This window comes from Pogona vitticeps, chromosome 5 (genome assembly GCF_051106095.1).
Source record: "Pogona vitticeps strain Pit_001003342236 chromosome 5, PviZW2.1, whole genome shotgun sequence".
In the NCBI taxonomy this organism is placed as follows: domain Eukaryota; kingdom Metazoa; phylum Chordata; class Lepidosauria; order Squamata; family Agamidae; genus Pogona; species Pogona vitticeps.
In genome coordinates, this window is record NC_135787.1 from 117,743,055 (window position 1) to 117,761,465 (window position 18,411).

The window sequence follows — 18,411 nt, forward strand, 5'->3', positions numbered from 1 at the left end:
TAAAGGTAAAGGTTCCCCTTGACAATTTTTTTGGCCAGTCGTGTCCGACTCTAGGGGGCGGTGCTCATCCCCGTTTCCAAGCCATAGAGCCAGCGTTTGTCCGAAGACAATCTTCCGTGGTCACATGGCCAGTGCGACTTAGACACGGAACACTGTTACCTTCCCACCGAGGTGGTCCCTATTAATCTACTCGCATTTGCATGCTTTCGAACCGCTAGGTTGGCGGGAGCTGGGACAAGCGACGGGAGCTCACTCCGTCATGTGGATTCGATCTTACGACTGCTTGGTCTTCTGACCCTGCAGCACAGGCTTCTGCGGTTTAGCCCACAGCGCCACCACGTCCCTTACCTTGGGGATTAATACCATCCAAATATTCTCACTTGGGCTTGTAAAGTTACATATATAAAATGCAACTTAAATAATCTCCCCAACTGGTACGACCACTGGCCACACCAAATAGGAACTGCAGTTTATCTATACCTATATATCTAAGCTCTGATACCAATGTGTATGCTTCTTCCAGCAGACAGAGATTTTGCCATAAAGGCATTTGCAAACATATATGGCTTTCCACCTGTTCTGAGGTAATACAGCCGTATGTGTTGGAATACCATTCCCATCACATTATCATCTGATGGTATGAGAAATCTTAGCATGCGTTCATAAGAATATTTAGGCTTATGTTCTGTCTGAATTAATTGTAGATTTGGGAGGGGGAGGGGAGAACAATAACGCCTGTGCAAAAATAGCCCAAGTTGTGTCAAGAAATACCTGCAGAGTTGGGCATATAAGCCAAGATGAATTACTAAAAGCATCGAAAAGAGATGATGAATCATCTTTCTAGAAAATCTGCACTTTCATCAATCAGCAGAAACAAATTAACACCTTTCTTCCCCAGAACAACTGTGCCATAATTTAAACACAAAGAAGAAGGAATTTCTAATAACAATGCTTTAGACATTAATGTCCCTCTCTTTGCTCCATCATCAAATACATGGCTTGCAAACAATAACCTTTTGTGATATCTTCCAGAGTGGCAACTTTGAACAGCGTGGTAAGGTATTCTTGTGATGTTATTCCATGGAGCTGCTTGCTTCAGAGACCCAACAAAACTCAAATATCATCCATAAATAGGGCTGCTATAAATCTGACGGTTGCTCTTTCATTAAAAGTTTCACTAGTACTGAAAAAAATACTAAGTGGCTCCAATTCTTGTCTTTATGATTCTATTTGCCACTGGGGGAAAATTGCAGTGTACTGGAAAGAAGGAATGGGGAGAAACTGATGGATAGGTGGGGTGGGAGCTCATACTCTTATCAGGGAGCTTTTAAAGACCTACGAGTGCATCTCTGAAAACATATCTGAAATCTGGTAACCTTATATGTAAGAGCTGTGATGCAAGTCTCTTTGTTTGGCAGGTGATGATAATGACAATGAGAATATAACTGCCATAACAATTCTCAATGTTTCATTACTGTTTTAAAAGATGATTAACTATTTGGAGTACTGAAGGAAGGGAGTAGTGAAGAAGAATTAAACATTATTAAATAAATATGGTACAGAAATGTGCCGCAGCTCATCCCGCTAATTGCTCAAAACAACAGGCACATGACAAAGTTGGGGGGCCATGGCAGCAGGGGCTCTGAAAAGGACAGAGTCAACCGTGTTTCTATGGGCAACACCTTGTCAAATTAGGAGGCACTAAGCAGCTTGGATGATAACACTTCATCATCTTCCTTTTGTCATGGCAACCACTATCCTCACATACATTTAACTCACTGGCTCTTGTCTTGCAAGAGGTAGCCGAGAAAGCTGACTAGCCACAAAGAGTGAAGTTAATGCTACAGAGGCAGACAGTTTTATTATTTCAACGTAGGAAGGAAGGAAGGAAGGCCCATTTGAGTTCAATGGTTTTTACTCCCAGGTAAGTAGGTAATTGGGACGTGGTGGCACTGTGGGTTAAACCGCAGAAGCCTCTATGCTATAAGGTCTGTAGATCTTCAGCTGTAAGATCGAATCCATGTGACGGAGTGAGCGCCCATCGCCTGTCCCAGCTCCCGCCAACCTAGTGGTTCGAAAGCATGCAAATGCAAGTAGATAAATAGGGACCACCTCGGTGAGAAGGTAACAGCATTCCATGTCTAAGTCGCACTGGCCATGTGGCCACAGAAGACTGTCTTCGGACAAACGCTGGCTCTATGGCTTGGAAACGGGGATGAGCATCGCCCCCTAGAGTCGAACACCACTGGACAAAAATTGTCAAGGGGAACCTTTACCTTTACCTAAGTAGGTATAGCAAAGTAGGTACAGCAATACAGCCTTCATGTAACATGATGTGCTTTATCTCTTAAAGGGAGAGATGTGTTATGCTGATAAAGTCTGGAGGATTCAGCACTATGTAAATTTGAAGCGGCGGTATCAAGGAATACCAGAGAGGTAGTATTACCAAACTCAATAAACAGGCAGCATGGTGTTGATAGGATTAATTTCTGACAAGCTTCTAAGTCACAAACAAGGCAGGGTTCTTAATTAAGTGTGAACACTCAGAAAAAGCAACAGGCTTAATTAAAAGCAGATCAAGAAGAAACTGTGCTCAAAGAAAATAATATATCAGGACACATAAATAACAAGTAGAGTAAGCATTAAATTTTTAATTTGAAAACCTATGTGCTGATTGCAATGCTGCTGGTGCTACCATGATAATGAATTGCTCAGACAAAACAGAAAGGGCACTTCTGTGTACCTTCTTCCCACAATGCAAAGGAGTCTACTATTCTAAATACAGTTAAAAGTCAGGCATGTATTTCAAAGCAGCAAAGCTAAAAGTGAAGCTGAAATCAACTTTTTATTTGCATATGTGCACCATTATACACAAGATGGAATTGTTTTTTTTAAACAGCTCAGACAATTTGTAAGTGGGGGTCATGTTATCCATTGCAAGAATCTTAGGACTGCAGAGCTGGAAAGGAAGAGACGGATCATTGAGTCCAGCTCCTGTCGAAGAGGCACAGTGGAGAATCAAACACACAATTTCAGCCTCCAAAGCCAGATACCTAAACCACTGAGCTACTTTGTTAGATCAAAAGGCAGCCAAGTGGAGTTTCCATATACAAAACAGTCTACAGCGTTTTCTCACATACGTCTACTTGAGCTTTGAAATTTCTGGGAAAAGCCCTTTCCCTCTGCCCCACCACACACATGGATTTGCACACAAGAGAAGGCATCTTTGGTGGACGCTCAGATGCTCTGTGGCCTCCTGTGAAGAGAGATCAGGTGAGATCCATCTTTGTTGTCCCTTCTGCCAGCAGGCAAAGAGGTATTTGTTCAGAAAGACTTTTGGCTTGTAAGCTGTTTGCTGAAGATGACGGCATCTGGGGACAACGCTTTTTTGCTTTTTTATTTATGCCTTTCTGACTGATTTGTTTTTATATTGTGAATGATAATTTTGATTTTATCTTATGTTTAGTAGCATTAGTTGCCTTGAACATTGCCTGGACTGGAAAGGTGAAATGCAGATTTAATCACTAAAATAAATAATCACATACCAGATGCTGGAAAATGAGTTCACTTGGGAAATTTTCAGTATCAGGTTCTGCTAGAAGCATCTTGCTGATTGCTTGTTGTAAAGATAATGCTAAACTAGCAGAATCAGGAATCATCTACAAGTCCTTTCATATATAAAGTATATAATATATTATGAGTGACATAAGGGGGTAGGAGGGAAATTAAACTGGACTGTTAAAACAAGGCAAACAACAATGTACGGCAATATTTACAACAGACATATTTTCCTCTAGCCTAATGCAAAGAATCTGTGCTACATCAACATACGCTGAGGCATAAAATCAAATCTGACACCCCAGTCTGTTGCTGATGGTGACATATTAGTACCTGATTTTTCAGGCATTTCTTCACATCAACCTTCCCAAATCACCTCTTCCTGAAATACCTTAAGTTAGAAATTGCCTGCTATCCACACCCTTCCAAAAGAACAGACTGTTGTCTGCAGACTTCTCAAAATAACACCTACTAAAGACTAGATAACAAAGTGCATCTGCTACCTTCTGGAGATGAAATATTAATTTTAATGACTATAATGGCAACTGTTTTCTCTGCATAGTGCTTCTATGAGGCTAGGCCTAGCACTACGACAGCAGGAGATCTCTGAACAGCATCACTGGAGCATGGATGGATAATATTATTATTGAGAAAATGTGTACTTTGTCTATCCACTGTATTCACAAATCTCAAGAGATTACAGTTAGGACCAAACCTCCTCATCTCTTCAAGAAAAACCTTCAGTCATGGACTGAACCTACCCTTCCTTTAGAAATTTCAGTGTAGGATTTCTGGGCCTTAAAAAAACACTTTAAAAAAACAACACCTATCTTCCTCTTGACATACTAGGTGTTCCAAGGCTCACAAAATCACAAACATTCTTTCTACAACAGAATGGGGTGAAATCTTAGGATTAGTTTTTAAATTTATTACTTTGTTTGCTTTTTTACTGTGTTACTGTTTTATATGCTGGCATATTTAAATTATTATTATACAACTCCTTCAGTCTCCCTCAATTGAAAGGCAGTTACTACATTAACATGTTTTATTATTCCATTATTTTACAAAAAGAATTCTTTATTCAGTAGGCACTATACATATATATAGAATGTTTGCTCTAGACATCTTGTACAATACTTAAAATGCTGACCAGGTATGAAAAAAAGAGTTGTTCTTCAAATATGCAGCCTCTTATATCTAAAAGGGTTCTGGGGAATTTGATCTTATTTTTATTTGTCTAAACAATTCAAAGAAAGTTTCCAGCTGATAGTTGTTTTGAATATTCTAGTTTTAGGCAATAGTCTCCATAATTAAGGGAATAAGTTCCATACATGGTCCCCGCAGTAAATGGAGTGCAAAGGGCATTGCTATATTGTTTTGTCGGAACACACTGTAACATGTCTAAAGGCTTTTGGGATCTTAGTAACAGGTAACATAAAAGGTGTATAACTCTCCAGCCCAAGCTTCCCACAGAAGACACACAGCTCAGCTTCATCCTTCAGTGCTAGATGTCTGGCAATTAAGAATCAGAAGAGCTGTGAAATCTTCAAATTTCCTCTCAGCTAACCCCTCAGAATCAACTGATGTAAACCCAAAACCATTTGTTTTTATTTTGAAATCAGCTGCCACTTTGAAATCACATTTCTCTCTATGCCACCTTCCAGATGACTCTGGATCACACAGGAAACATGTAACTGAGGCTTCAGGCCTCAGTAAATAAGGCCACCCTACCTGATTCTGCAGTTCACTGACAACTTTCTCCTGACCCGGAATTTAAAATAGTTTGCCTTTTTGTACACATCTGCAACATTATAGAGAAGACTTACAGGTTCATTTCATGCCATCCTATATTTTCTACTAAAAATATTTCATGGTCAAGTCAGGTACTTTCCTTTGGACAGCTTTGCAAATGCCACAAAGTTAAAAATCGGTCAGGAAGAGCAGCTGGTCTGCGCAGTCAAAAACTTCAATAGACATGGAAGCAAGGAAAGCAGCTGGATATCTCTTTACTACTTAGCCCCCCAAACAATGCCAGATGGCAAGTCAACCTCTCCTTCAAATCCTACAACAGCCTTTTCATCAAGAACATTTATTGTCTTGTAAAATTGGCCAAAGGACCCATTTGCTTGATCTTTCTACTCCAGAAGCACCACTGGATTGCTTTCAACAGAATCAATGATAAGCAAAAGGAATATTATAGTGATCTCTCTCTCTCTCTCTCTCTCTCTCTCTCAGCCAGGCCACATCAGGCTACACGGATGCTGAACAGTCTCTTCCACAGATCAATGTCCCCCCCCAAGGCACACGCCCATATAAGTACCCATACCAGACACACAGAACAACATAATCGGCTACATTTTTGGACTTTCCATGGAGCATGGGATTATCATCAAACATCAGTTACCAGCTGTTACACTACTAGTTAATTATCATGTCCTACTTACTGTATTTTTACGTGTATAAAACAACACTTCTTCCGAAAATAATTAGAGGAAAAATAGGGTTGTTTTATACACGGAAGGCAGGAGGAGGAGGAGGAGGCAAAGAAGCAGCCCAGGTTGGCCGCCTCTCACGGCTGCCCACTGACTGCTGCTACCGCTGCCCAATCGCCCCCTCCAGCAATCGTCTCCTTGCAATTGGGCAGCAGCAGCAATCGCTTCCTGCTGCTGTTGCCTCCGCCACTGAAGCCCTTTGACCGCCCCTTCCACTTTTCCCTTCCTTTTGCTAAGCTCCATGGCTTCACAAAAGGCAGGGAAAAGTGGCTGTCAAACTGACCACCACTTTTCCCTGCCTTCTGCGAAGCCACGGGGCTTAGCAAAAAGGAAAGGAGAAGCAGCGATTCAGAAAAAGCAGGGGAAAGCGGCGGTCAAAGGGAGCTCTTTGATCCCTGATTTTCCCTTCCTTTTGCTGAGTTCTGTGGCTTAGCAAAAGGAAGGGAAAAGCAGGGATCAAATTTTCTAATTTGGCGTTAGAAAAGGAGGGGTCGTCTTATACATTGGGTCGTCTTACAAACGGAACAATATGGTATCTCTGGGGTAATTTGTCAAGGGCCATGTGCCAGAGATGGGTTGAGTTAAAAGGCAGCCCTAGAGTGGTCACCTCTCTTCTCTCTTTCTGCCACCAATTCTTCTCTCCTTTTGTCTTTCTCTCCCACCTCCCCCACTAGGTCATTCATGGGCTCATGCATAAAACCATTCCTACAATTGTCTGAATATTTTCTGGTTTTTGTTTTCGGTTTCAGTGCTCAATGCAGTAAATTTTTCTGCACAGATTTTGGGGAATAAAACATAGGGTGCTTATGTCATTAATGGCAGACTCATGGAAACCTAGTTATCACCCAAGTGTTAGCTGCAGAAGTGATCAACCCGCATTATACTACTACCAGGCAAAATACTTGAGTGACTATCCAAATAATTTCAACTATAACATTAGTTATAGCTTGTAGCTATACAAACTGTTCAGCTATTATGAAAAAAAATGTATGGGAGTCAGAAACACCTTTTAGACTGTAAAAGGAAATTACTAAACAGTGAAGAATTACTTACAAGCTGCTCAGATTTCACACCAAAAAGCTGTATAGTCTTTGCCACATTTTTTGATACTGCCAAGCTTAGGTTTGGATCTACAGAAGCCACATTCAGTTCACTAGAAATAAAAAATAATGGAAATTACTTTCTAATAATGATATTTCACTTCTAATATTATTCCTGACATTTTAGCACACAGAAAAGGGGGAAATCATCTTTAATACATATTTCTGACGCAAATTACAGTAGGCATAATGGATTTAAGCTCTGTAATTTTGTAGAAAGCTAAGTGCCATTCACATAGCTATATTCTTCTGTACAAGCAAGTATGCAGTGCACAGGTGGGCACAATACAGCCTTCTTGCACCCTCTCTGAGTCCCCCAAATCCTGAAGTCAAATGGGGCATGGAAGGAAGGAGTGAGCATAGTTTTTCTTGCAAGGCACATGGAGAGTATGTGCCTTATTTTCTAGCCAAATCACACTTCTAGAAGCTCTCTGGAAACACAATTCAATGCAATAATAAGGCAAATGTTCTCCATATGTTTTGTTTTAAAGAAACTGGCTGGGTGGGTGGTACATTTGGCAGTGTGGTGGCCTGGTGGGTTTAGGAGAGGGTGAGCAACTTCCAGACATTTGAGGGCTACACCTGTCTACCTCTACACTTCGGAAGGCTGCATCTGCTCCTACCTACTGCCTGATCCAGAGATACTGTTCTTTAAAGCAGGGGTCCACAACCCCCCCGGCCCGGTGCTGGTCTGTGCCCGGATTTGGACGCAGAGACAGATCTCCCCTCCCCCCTGCACAGCCCCTTCACACAGGCGTGCGAGTGTGTGTGCCATGCAAGTGCCCTGCCCTTTGCGCATGTGCTCGAGCATGTGTGCGCGCCGCATGAGTGCCCCATCCCTTTGCGCATGCGTGAGTGCCCACGCACACACGCCGGCCCTTTGCACATGCACACAAGTGTGAGAGTGCCCCACCCCCCCGCACACGGTCCCCGTCCCCCCCCAAACTGGTCCACGGTGTCAAAAAGGTTGGGGCTACTGCTTTAAAGAACAGGTTCTTTAAACTGAAAAAGGCCCTCTAGTTGTCATTTTTTTGCGGGTGTCCTGAGGATGCTCGGGGCAAAACATGGCAAAATTGCCTCCCATGGAGACATTTTGAATTTTTTTTTAAAAAAGATGAAGAGTGAATGCTGAAGGGTTTGCATTTCGTCCCCTGCGAGTCTCAATGAAGCCTGTGGGCCACACTTTGTCTGTCCTGGGCTTAGAAGGAGCAATATGTCCCCTTGGGTTCATCCTGTTTGACTTGGAGTCACACATCTATTTCTCTATTTGACTGTAGTTTATGGAAAGCCTCTCCTATTCTGCACAGTCAAATGCAGGAGATGAGACCTGATTTATTTTCACTACTAATTGCTTTTGCAATTAACGAAGAATCAATCATTTTCTAATCAGTACAGAACTTCCAGCTTCAAAATTAAAATATAGGAAAGGGGCGAAAGATACTTTACACATTACACATTATGTACAGAGGTTTATTAAAAAGATTTACCTTGCAATGGTCTTGATAATGCTGTCTAGCTCATCGCTTGAAGGAGGATTGCGACCTCCAGGGGGAAAGACAAGGTTGATGGGGTCAAAGAGTCGAGATAATGACTTTGACAAGTAGGCAGCCTCATAAGGTTGCAAGGAGTCCTTCAGGGCTATTTCTGGACTGAGGAGTAGAGGAAATTGGTTAAGAAAGAAAAGTTTCCTTTCTTCAAACAATAACAAAATATATCAATCCTTCTGGTTCTGGACTAAACTCAAGCATTTGGAAATCCTCCAGAAATAGAAGGCATGCAATTTTAAGGCATGCAAATCATTTAAAAGTAATTTCTTAAGAATAATTTATTGATATATTACAAAAAGTCCCCCCCCCCCGCGCAAAGTCTAGTGTAGAAAACACTCAGGGCCACAATGAGCAAGACTATTGACAAAGGCCCAAAATCAAAGATAGGCAGCCTAGCGCCCTCCAGATGTTTGTAGTATAATTGAGTCCTAGTCTGTCACTCTATCTACAAAACCACATTGGCTACTCCCAGTGAGATACGTGTAGAAGCAAGAAATTAACTCTCCCCTTCTAAATGGTTATTGTTCAGTTCCATTAACAACACAGAACAAATGATTCTAAAATCGACATCCAGCACATCCTAAATCAAAGGATATGCAAAACCCATGTGAGTCAGGACCCTGCTTTTCCTGACTCACATGGACAGCGTGTACAGATACTGGAGAACCTCTCCTTTAGAGTGGTCACTCTCCTCATGTAGGAGGAGTGTGACAAAACTGGAAATAGAAAAGGTGGGGTCAGAGTGCTCCTCTATTCCACTAGTGAGTTACCCAGAATTATGCACAACTGAATAGGGCTCCTGGCTCTCCAAATTAGTGTATTTGATGGATAAGGGGACAGAATGCAATACAACAGTGGGACCACTGTAAGTGGGTTTTTTTATTTATTTATTTTCTAGGGACTCTAAGAGACACACTGGTTCCTGTGTAAGTTCACTTTCCCACTTTTATCCTTGGTTTTGTCTACCCTTACACCAAAATCAAGAGATGACAGTGCCAGGTGAGCAAGCATATATTTTTGCATATTTAGACACAGATTCAGATTCAAAGAAATATCACTTGGGAAAGGCTTACTATGAGTTTGAGATGTCCTGGAATAAACAGAGCATGTCAGAAACTGCACACTGATTCAAAGCCACATGTTCAAAGTATCTAACAGATCACACAGGCAGGAGTTCAAACACATGTTTAGCATTAATCTGCTTCAATTCAATGAACGAACAGTTTCCAGAACATGCCAATGGACCAAAACCAATGAGCTTCTTGCACAGCAAGGCACACACAAAAACCGTAACTTCACAATGTAGAAAAATGCCCCAGTTTGTAGAACCAAACAATGTAATTTTAATTCCTCAAGGCAAATTCTTGAGTCTAGAATGTTCTACTCTGTCATTAAACATACAATACACATACTCATAATCCTGCTTTTTCTGCATGAATATATCCTGTGTATCATCTTCTATCTGCTGAAGTTCTGTGAAGTGTTCTGCATTTCCATTTGTAATAAAATTTCTTTGAATATTTTCACTATATTGTTGTAGACGTTTCCACAAATCATTATAAAGTCTCAACAATTTAGGATATTCTCCTTCAAAGGCTTGCTTTAAAAACATGGAAGCTGCAAGACAAAATATACGCACAATGAACACTGCTTGTAATACACTATAAAAGTTTATGTGGTTATCAACTATTCTTAACATTTAAAATTTACAGAGTATGGAAATGCTGTACTTAAATTAATGTTGCATTGACAGTGCCTATCTGGATGATACTTTACTGCAGGATTAAAATTTAGAAGAAACTGGATCCCTGGTTTGAGCTCTCAACAGGAACAGAGGGAGTGAACTGGGGAAATCCCTGATTTGAAAGCTGATACAGTATTTTGCTATATAATCACCAATATTATTAAGATGAATTATTTTCACTAACATCAGCAAATACAATTTAGACTGGCTACCCCTAAACTAATACCCTCCAGATTTGTTGGGTCACATCTGGACTACAATGGCCTGGCTGGCCAGAGGTGGTTAGAGCTATTACCCAGTGCATGTGAACGGCACCAGGCATTAGTGACAATTGGGGGAAAGGGTGTGAAGAGAAAGAGAGGGTGTCCCTCTCCAAAATTCTAGATTCATTTTATGCAGGTAAACACTCGATTAGGCTTGTCCTCTTTAAAAAAAAATTGATACACAAAACATGCCGTTCCAAACAAACATATGTCCCATTCAGAATGCAAGAGATGCAACAATTCTTATATGTTAGCAGTGGGAGATAACAAAGAGAAAAATAAAACAGTACTTCAAACCTGAGCACAGGTAAGCCGTTTTTCCTTCCCTTTAACCCACCAAAGGAACTTTGTGCAGTCTTCATTGCCACAGTGTGGCACTCTGCATCATCAGTATTTTCAAGTTGAAGGCAACCATTCCAGAACATAGGGATCCTTTTTTGAGCAAGCCTTGCAATTCTGTTATAATGGTCACAGTGTCAAAAAAAATGCCCAGTACATTCTTAAGTACTGTGATGGATCCTCTTGATTTTTTGCCCTCTTCTTCTTAATTTCCACCCCCCCCGATATCTTTCACTTAGCATAAGCTTTTGCTTATGCTTCTTCTAGCCTACTTTAGCACTCCAAGTTCTGTAGATTTTCCTGCCACTGTCTGTAGGCTTTCAAATGCCACTATCAGGGCTCAATGTATCTGTGCACACACAAAATGCCCAGGTGTGTTCCTGTGCCATGCACCATGAAAGTGAATTATGTTCACAACCATTATGTGGCACACACAGACCCTTCAAGAATGCTTGTTGCCTCCCCTGGCACCAGGTTGAGGAAACAGGATAGAGACAAGTGCTTCAGCAACACCTTGCCTTCTAGCTATTCTCACTTTCCATCTCTTGGGGCACCATTTGTTCTTAACCACAGAGAGGAGCTTAATTTCTTTTTCTCTCCCCCACGTCTCCTCACTGTGTCATTTTCCTAAAGAAAATCTTCCTCGCCTTTATGCTGGAATTTGTTCCTGATAGTACAGCTTCTGTGTGCCAGCAAACTGTGGAAATATGAAGTGGGAGATTTTCTCCCTATTCCAATTATTTCAAGAGTGGCTGAGACGTGAAGTATATCATCATTATAATCTTAGAACTGCAGAGCTGGAAGGGACCATATGGATCATCGAGTCAAGGAGGCACCGTCAGGAATCAAACTCCCAATCTCTGGCTCCACAGCCAATGACCTAAACCACTGAGCTATCCAGTTTATATTTATGTGTCATAACATGCAGTTTACCCACATGGAAAGCACTGATGCAATACACATCTGGAGTACAACAGTTGTAAAAAGCCCTGTGAGATTCCATCACAACTTCTTCTCTTTTGGTCCTTTCCAGCTCCATATTATTCACTTATTCTTAGTAACTGTGCACAATGTGTGTGTGCTCAACGACGACACTCAGTCTTCTGATCACCTGGTTTCTAAGCAACTACACAACAACTATTTATACACAAAATAATAATCTCAAGCTTTTACAAGGGGTGACTAGACAGCAGAAGCTATAAAGATACTTCTACAAGTGATGTATATTTATTCAGTGCATGAAGGTAAAATCCTAATACATTCAAAGAACAGCACTGTCTCTGTGGCATCCACTTCCCTTTGATTTGAAAAACATCTACAGTCAGCCTTTGAGGCTGTGTGACTAACTAAACTGCAGATCATCATAGCAACAATGCTAAAAATATATACTTTCCCAGGTCACTGTTTTATTTATCAGTCACATTTTTATCCCGTTCTTGTTCGTTAGATCCCCACCTTGTGCAAGCAGACATCATGGCCAAAGGACACTGGACCCATCAGTCTCTGTCTGTCCAGGTCTTGGGTATTCTTTCTTTCATATAACTGCAACCTCACCAATGTTCCTCCTCCCCGCCCCCCAATCATCTTTGATTCTGGATACACAAACAATGTTCCTTAAGCAAAGGCAGCCTCTTCATTCCGTAACCATCACAACTGCCTTTAGTGGGGACACAAGAGATGGCTTCTCAGTGACTGTTTCCAGGCTTTGGAACTCCCTGCCAAAGGAGACTAATCCACCACCCATTATCCTGACAGTGAGCAAACGTACAACATATATTTTATTCAGAAGGGCCTTTCCTAGTCAAGCACTCGGAATGTAAAGAGGGTCTCTAGTATGGCAGAGGCTCAGGTTTTCCCAAAAGGTGTCTAGAAATAAAAATGGCTCTATCACACTGAATGTTTTTTCCTCTTTTTTTCTTAATAATTTGTTTTTAATTCTTTAAAAAATTTAAATGGTTACTTTTTTCACTTTTTGTTGTCAGCTGTTTTATTTTTAGCTGCCTTAAACTAAACATTTAAAGAAGTGCTGTATAAACTGAATAAACAGAAGCAGGTATTCCAAAAATGTATGTGCATGTATCTTTACTGGCAATATTTCAAGAGAAGATTTACGTTTATCTGAACAAACAACAAATGATTGAATGAAAATCATTTTTGTGTTAAAAAAAAGTATTGGCACTACTTACTGCAATGTATTTTTTCAAAGTATCACGATTGGTACTAATGTGCTTACGGAGAACACAACTTCCTTCAGACAGGTATCTGATGCAGGAGACGACTTGCACCTTTAAATGGAAGTCTGACAAAAGCAAGACCCCAATAGCTACAAACCCTGGTTTCCACAAGGTGGAAGGCTAGGTGGCAGAAGAAGGAAAGCAGCCACCTCCTTCCTTTTGCAGTTAGCCAGATCATCCAGCAGGAGCTGGCACAGATCTGGAGTTTTACAGAATTAACATATTTTCAGCTAAGCTACAAAAGACATCATAAAAAGTTATGCTTAACTGAACACTTACAGTCAGTTGCTTTCTGAAACTGGGAGGTGAGTGTCTGAGTAACCGCTGTCCAAAATGTGTACAAAATATCTGACTGGCCATCCTGAGGGGAAAAAAAGAGAATAGGAGAAACATCTAAATTATGCCTCAGATGTATAACTGCGACCATCCTCTTCTCTATGCTGCCCATTTTTCTTTCCTCAAAATATTTGAACACAGTAGGCTAGACCACTGGTTCTTAACCTTGGGTTACTCAGGAGTTTTGGACTGCAACTCCCAGAAGCCTTCACCACCAACTGTGCTGGCTGGGGTTTCTGGGAGTTGCAGTTCAAAAGCATCCAAGTAACAAAGGTTAAGAACCACTGGGCTAGACAATATTTCACTGTTTAACTTCAGGAATTGTTTGTTCTCTTACCTACTGAGTAACAAATTCAGCATCGAATGAGCTAGCACTGAACATAGCATAGCACAGCACAACATAGCATACCGGTAAACATGCCTATTAAAGTTTTCAAGAAGAAACATAATTCAGAATATAGAACTACATTCCATGATTCAATTATAGATTATCTTTAAGGTCTGGCCTCCCTGTCCAGACTAGAATATATGTCACAGGTTTTCATTGATAGGGAAGTTCTTTTTTAATACTGGGGGAGATTCAAAAATGTGCCAGCCCCTTTGCTATCTCAGATGACAGTCAACCAGTTTGTTCTTGTATATGTGCATGAAACACTCAAGTTGTAAGTTATAAAAAAAAATTACAGAGAAAAATCACTGGAAAACATTACAGTTAGATCTAACTATACCATTGCTCAATTGTACTGGATTCTATATCTTAAGGCAACTGAGTAACAATTCCACCCACAGTGCTATGTGCTTACATGATTTCAATAAATATTAAGGACTCCCAAATGTGTAGGAAGTCATATAGACTTAGTTTTTAATTAACCCTTTAGTAATTTTTTCATAACTTTTAACTTCTATCTGCAATTTTTGTCTTATTCAAAAGAAAATACTCTGTGGCCAGGAGGAGGAAGAGGCAGAATGCAACCCCAAGTCAGGCAAGAAGACAAATCTATTGCATCAAGGAAACACGTGGCTTAGATGTGATGCCATCAGGCAGTCATCGATTAGAAAGCATATAGAGGCCTCACTGGGTGCACTGCATCCAAGCCCAGAACAGGCAATGTTCTATCTAGTTTTAACAAAGCAATTGCAAATGTGTGTCCTCAGCTTAAACTCCCCTGTTCCCAACTCTGACAAAGAAGCACAGGATACAAAACTGGGATTCAACATGCACCATAAATCCCTCAAACAAGATGCTTGGTCTGCAACTGATTATATCATTACGTACTGTATTTGTGAAGGCTTTCATGGCCGGGATCTAATGGTTGTCGTGGGTTTTTCGGGCTCTTTGGCCGTGTTCTGAAGGTTGTTCTTCCTAACGTTTCACCAGTCTCTGTGGCCCGCATCTTCAGAGGACAGGAGTAGCACTCTGTGCTCAGAACAACCTTCAGAACATGGCCGAAGAGCCCGAAAAATCCACAACAACCATTATATCATTACTGTTTAGGAATACCTTCCTTTCCTTTCCCTTCCTTCCTTAGATTACATATCACAGCAAAGTAGATTATATAGAGGGGAGTCTATCCCTGCACCTGAATTAGGAATCAGATCGCAAAGTAATGTAGCCCAGTAAGTGACCAACTACTTCTGCCCTGTCCTCAGCAGAATGGGTTGCATTTCTCCCGCTGGTTCTCCAGCTGATGTAACAAAGTCCACATAGCCATGAACCTCCTTCACTCATAGGGCTGGACAAATTTCTTGATATCGCATTCAACAAGCAGAGAAATGGGACAACTTTGGCCCAAGGCTCAACAAACGTTAAAATTTAAGACACTTAATAAACTTGGCCATTAAACCTGAAAGCCAACAAAAAAGTGACATTACCTAAAGTGTAAGTGTGTATGCACACATGGGTGAGAAGAACCCCCATTCTGTAACACTTTATTTGAAATCAAGCAACAGACAGATAACCCAATCTTCTGTAGTAGGAATAACTAACATGATGACTAATGGTCTACATCTGATTAGCTTCTAAGCTTTCTGACAATCTTTTCAATCAGATTACTACTCTTAAAAATCAATACAGGAACAGCGCCATTCTCTCATCTTTATTTTGTCCAATTAAGTATTTAAGCTTTTAATGCTTCAGCCATTTCAAGTACACTTTATGCTGATTCTGCTGCCTCGTATCTCTCAGAGCAGATAGTCATTTGCAAAGGTGAGAATGTGTGCCTGCAATACCAACAAGTGTATGGCTTTACATGCTTTCTTATGTTCAGTATTTCGTCTCCCTGCAACATGCTGTAATACAGATGACACTTTGCTCATTTTGATGGCCATGCAGGCAAGGCTTCTGCTCCCCTTTGTCAAGTCTTTCTCAATTACTATGGTTTGAGCTCCTTCAGTGCATGTGAAAGGTACTAACATTAGTATGGGATTGCAAATAGAATTACAGTATACTGTGCTATATGTTTACTCTTGAATGTTGGTTTATGAACATTCCATTTTATTTCACTTTGGCCCGAATCCTCCTGCACGACTATGCAAATGGCAAATTGCCCCAAATTAAGAAATCAGCTAAGACTTTATCAGTTGCACACTGAGATACGCAGCTCATTATGTAATAGATAATGTCTATTGTGATTTCTTAACTTGGAGGAAATCGCCACCAAAAGTTATGCTATTTGTGTTACACCAGTATAACTATATCAAGAGGATTTGGGCTTTTGGATTTTTTCAATCCTGCTGTTTACAGACCAAAGAACTATTCTAATTTTTATTTGATTTATTACGGACCAATATACTTCACTGAATATGACTATGATTTGATATAATCTACAACAATATCAATCTTATTTTCCATGTAATCCTTAGTTTTTGTATTTCACCATGTATAAATTCATGCTCTTGGGTTTTCCTTCAGTATGTATAAGTTTCTTTAATATACGAAGGATTGATGCAAACAGTGGACAACTTCTGCATTCATGCAAATTCTATCATACTATCTATCGTAGTTTTTTGATCCATTACAAAATTCAACTTTCATAAGTGGGCTCTCAAATCACTAGGTACTGTATGCACACACTTTTGATCAGGACAGAGAAATCCTCAATCCACTGAAAGACATTCACCTTCTAAAATTTTAGCTTTAAATCTCCACCCTAATCAGAGTGAGTGCCTTTCACCACTCTGGTAGATATTTCTATTTTATAGAATGAACAAATGCAACCAGAATGAGACTGTAACTTCAAAGTTACATAATCTTTCTGTGTTATAAAATTCAGTCTAGATGGTTTTGCACAATACATTTCCAGCTGGAGGTTCCAAGTAAACCAGAAATTGTATCTACAGCATGCATTAGATCACATGCATCCACAGATGCTCAGATCAACAATACAGACTCCAAATTTAGCCTACTGCTGCCTAGCCAAAGGATTATAAGATTATTTCTTAAGGCAAAAACTGCTGGCAGAGAGAGAACTATGAACCTACTTGCTCACATTAATGTGATGGCACCGCTGAAAACATATAACCCACTGTTCTAGTCAAATAATATGGAAAATCTATGAATTCCTCAGAATAAGCCAAAATCCAGCAGGCTGTGTCATCTGTTCTAAAAAGCATTGACAGTACAGCTGCAATCAACAAATCTCACTTCAAAATTTTCAACGCTAAGACAGAACAGCTTGCCTATTTTTAGATAAAACATATTTACCCACCCATTTAGAATAATCACCAGCTTGCTGTTTATTTTACACACAAACCAATCATTTCTATTATTTTGATTTATATTTGAAAGTAAAACTTGGCATTACAGGTGAATTTCCATCTAGCTGTCCTTATCCCACACTATTGATCTGGAACAACTGGTAGTTTCTATTAGAAGAAGGGTGCAGCACTGAGTGGACTGACAATGTAGAAGTTCCACCATGGTTTCCTTCTATGAAAAATATGTCGTTTCATGGGTTATCCATCTGCACTACACAGTCACCCTCCAAGCCTCATTTTATCCTGGGGCCCAGACATCAGGAAGCATGAAGGCACCATGTCGTTCATAGCTCAATCAGGCCTGAAATACCAGTTGTCTTTCTCAGGCAGCTATCTGTCTCTCAAAGTAGAAAAGACCTTGCACCATATGCAGTGATTTAGATTTTAGATTTATCAGAGAAAAACATCTTGGACTCCTTAATCACTAGGGCTAATAAGCTTTCTCAAAATAAGCAATAAAATGAGAGAGATTCTTGGTCCATCTAGCCTAGTACAGTGGTGCCTAGACTTACCAACTTAATTGGCTCCGGAACTCTGGTCATAACTCGAATGGTCGCAAGTCGAAGCACCATGTGCTCTTGACTGATTTGATTCCACAACAGAGTTTGGTGTGGGATGTTTAGAGAAAAGCAGTGTCCGGACCGTGAGTTTTGTAATGATTTTCAATGTATCTCGAAATTTGACGTGAGGAAGGGGGTTTGTCCTATTATTCTTTTATTAAATTGAGCATAGAGGGATGAAACTCAAGCTAGAGGGTGGTGTTTTATCCTGACTGAGATCATAGAAGACCAGGTCTTTCTTTTGAGGTGGTGGTTCTTCGATATTGAGTTGTAAAGACCTTGCCATTCACATGACAAGCTAGAGGGAAGATGTGAAATCTTTTGATGGGGGTGGTGAATGGTTTTCACCCACATCAGAAGATGGAGTAGGAAAATTAGAGGGTGATTTCTGGGAAATAGCGGATATTGAATCTTGAGTAGAAAGGGAGGATTGTGAGGACGGTGATTGGTATGGTGGTTTGGTTGCCGATGTTGATGGTTGT

At 40.4% G+C, this 18,411-nt stretch overlaps 1 protein-coding gene across 2 annotated transcripts in view; it reads right to left on the minus strand.

Annotated features, from left to right (window-relative positions):
* Window positions 1–18,411, minus strand: part of COG5 (component of oligomeric golgi complex 5) — a 224,059-nt gene that overhangs the window by 51,906 nt on the left and 153,742 nt on the right. For both annotated transcript variants that reach the window (XM_020813076.3, XM_078394349.1), the window contains exons 11-14: window positions 13,557–13,638; window positions 10,110–10,314; window positions 8,638–8,799; window positions 7,104–7,203 (exon numbers count right to left, since the gene is read on the minus strand). In XM_020813076.3, the coding sequence (XP_020668735.3) occupies window positions 7,104–7,203; window positions 8,638–8,799; window positions 10,110–10,314; window positions 13,557–13,638 (549 nt within the window). The remainder of the gene's footprint in view (window positions 1–7,103; window positions 7,204–8,637; window positions 8,800–10,109; window positions 10,315–13,556; window positions 13,639–18,411) is intronic.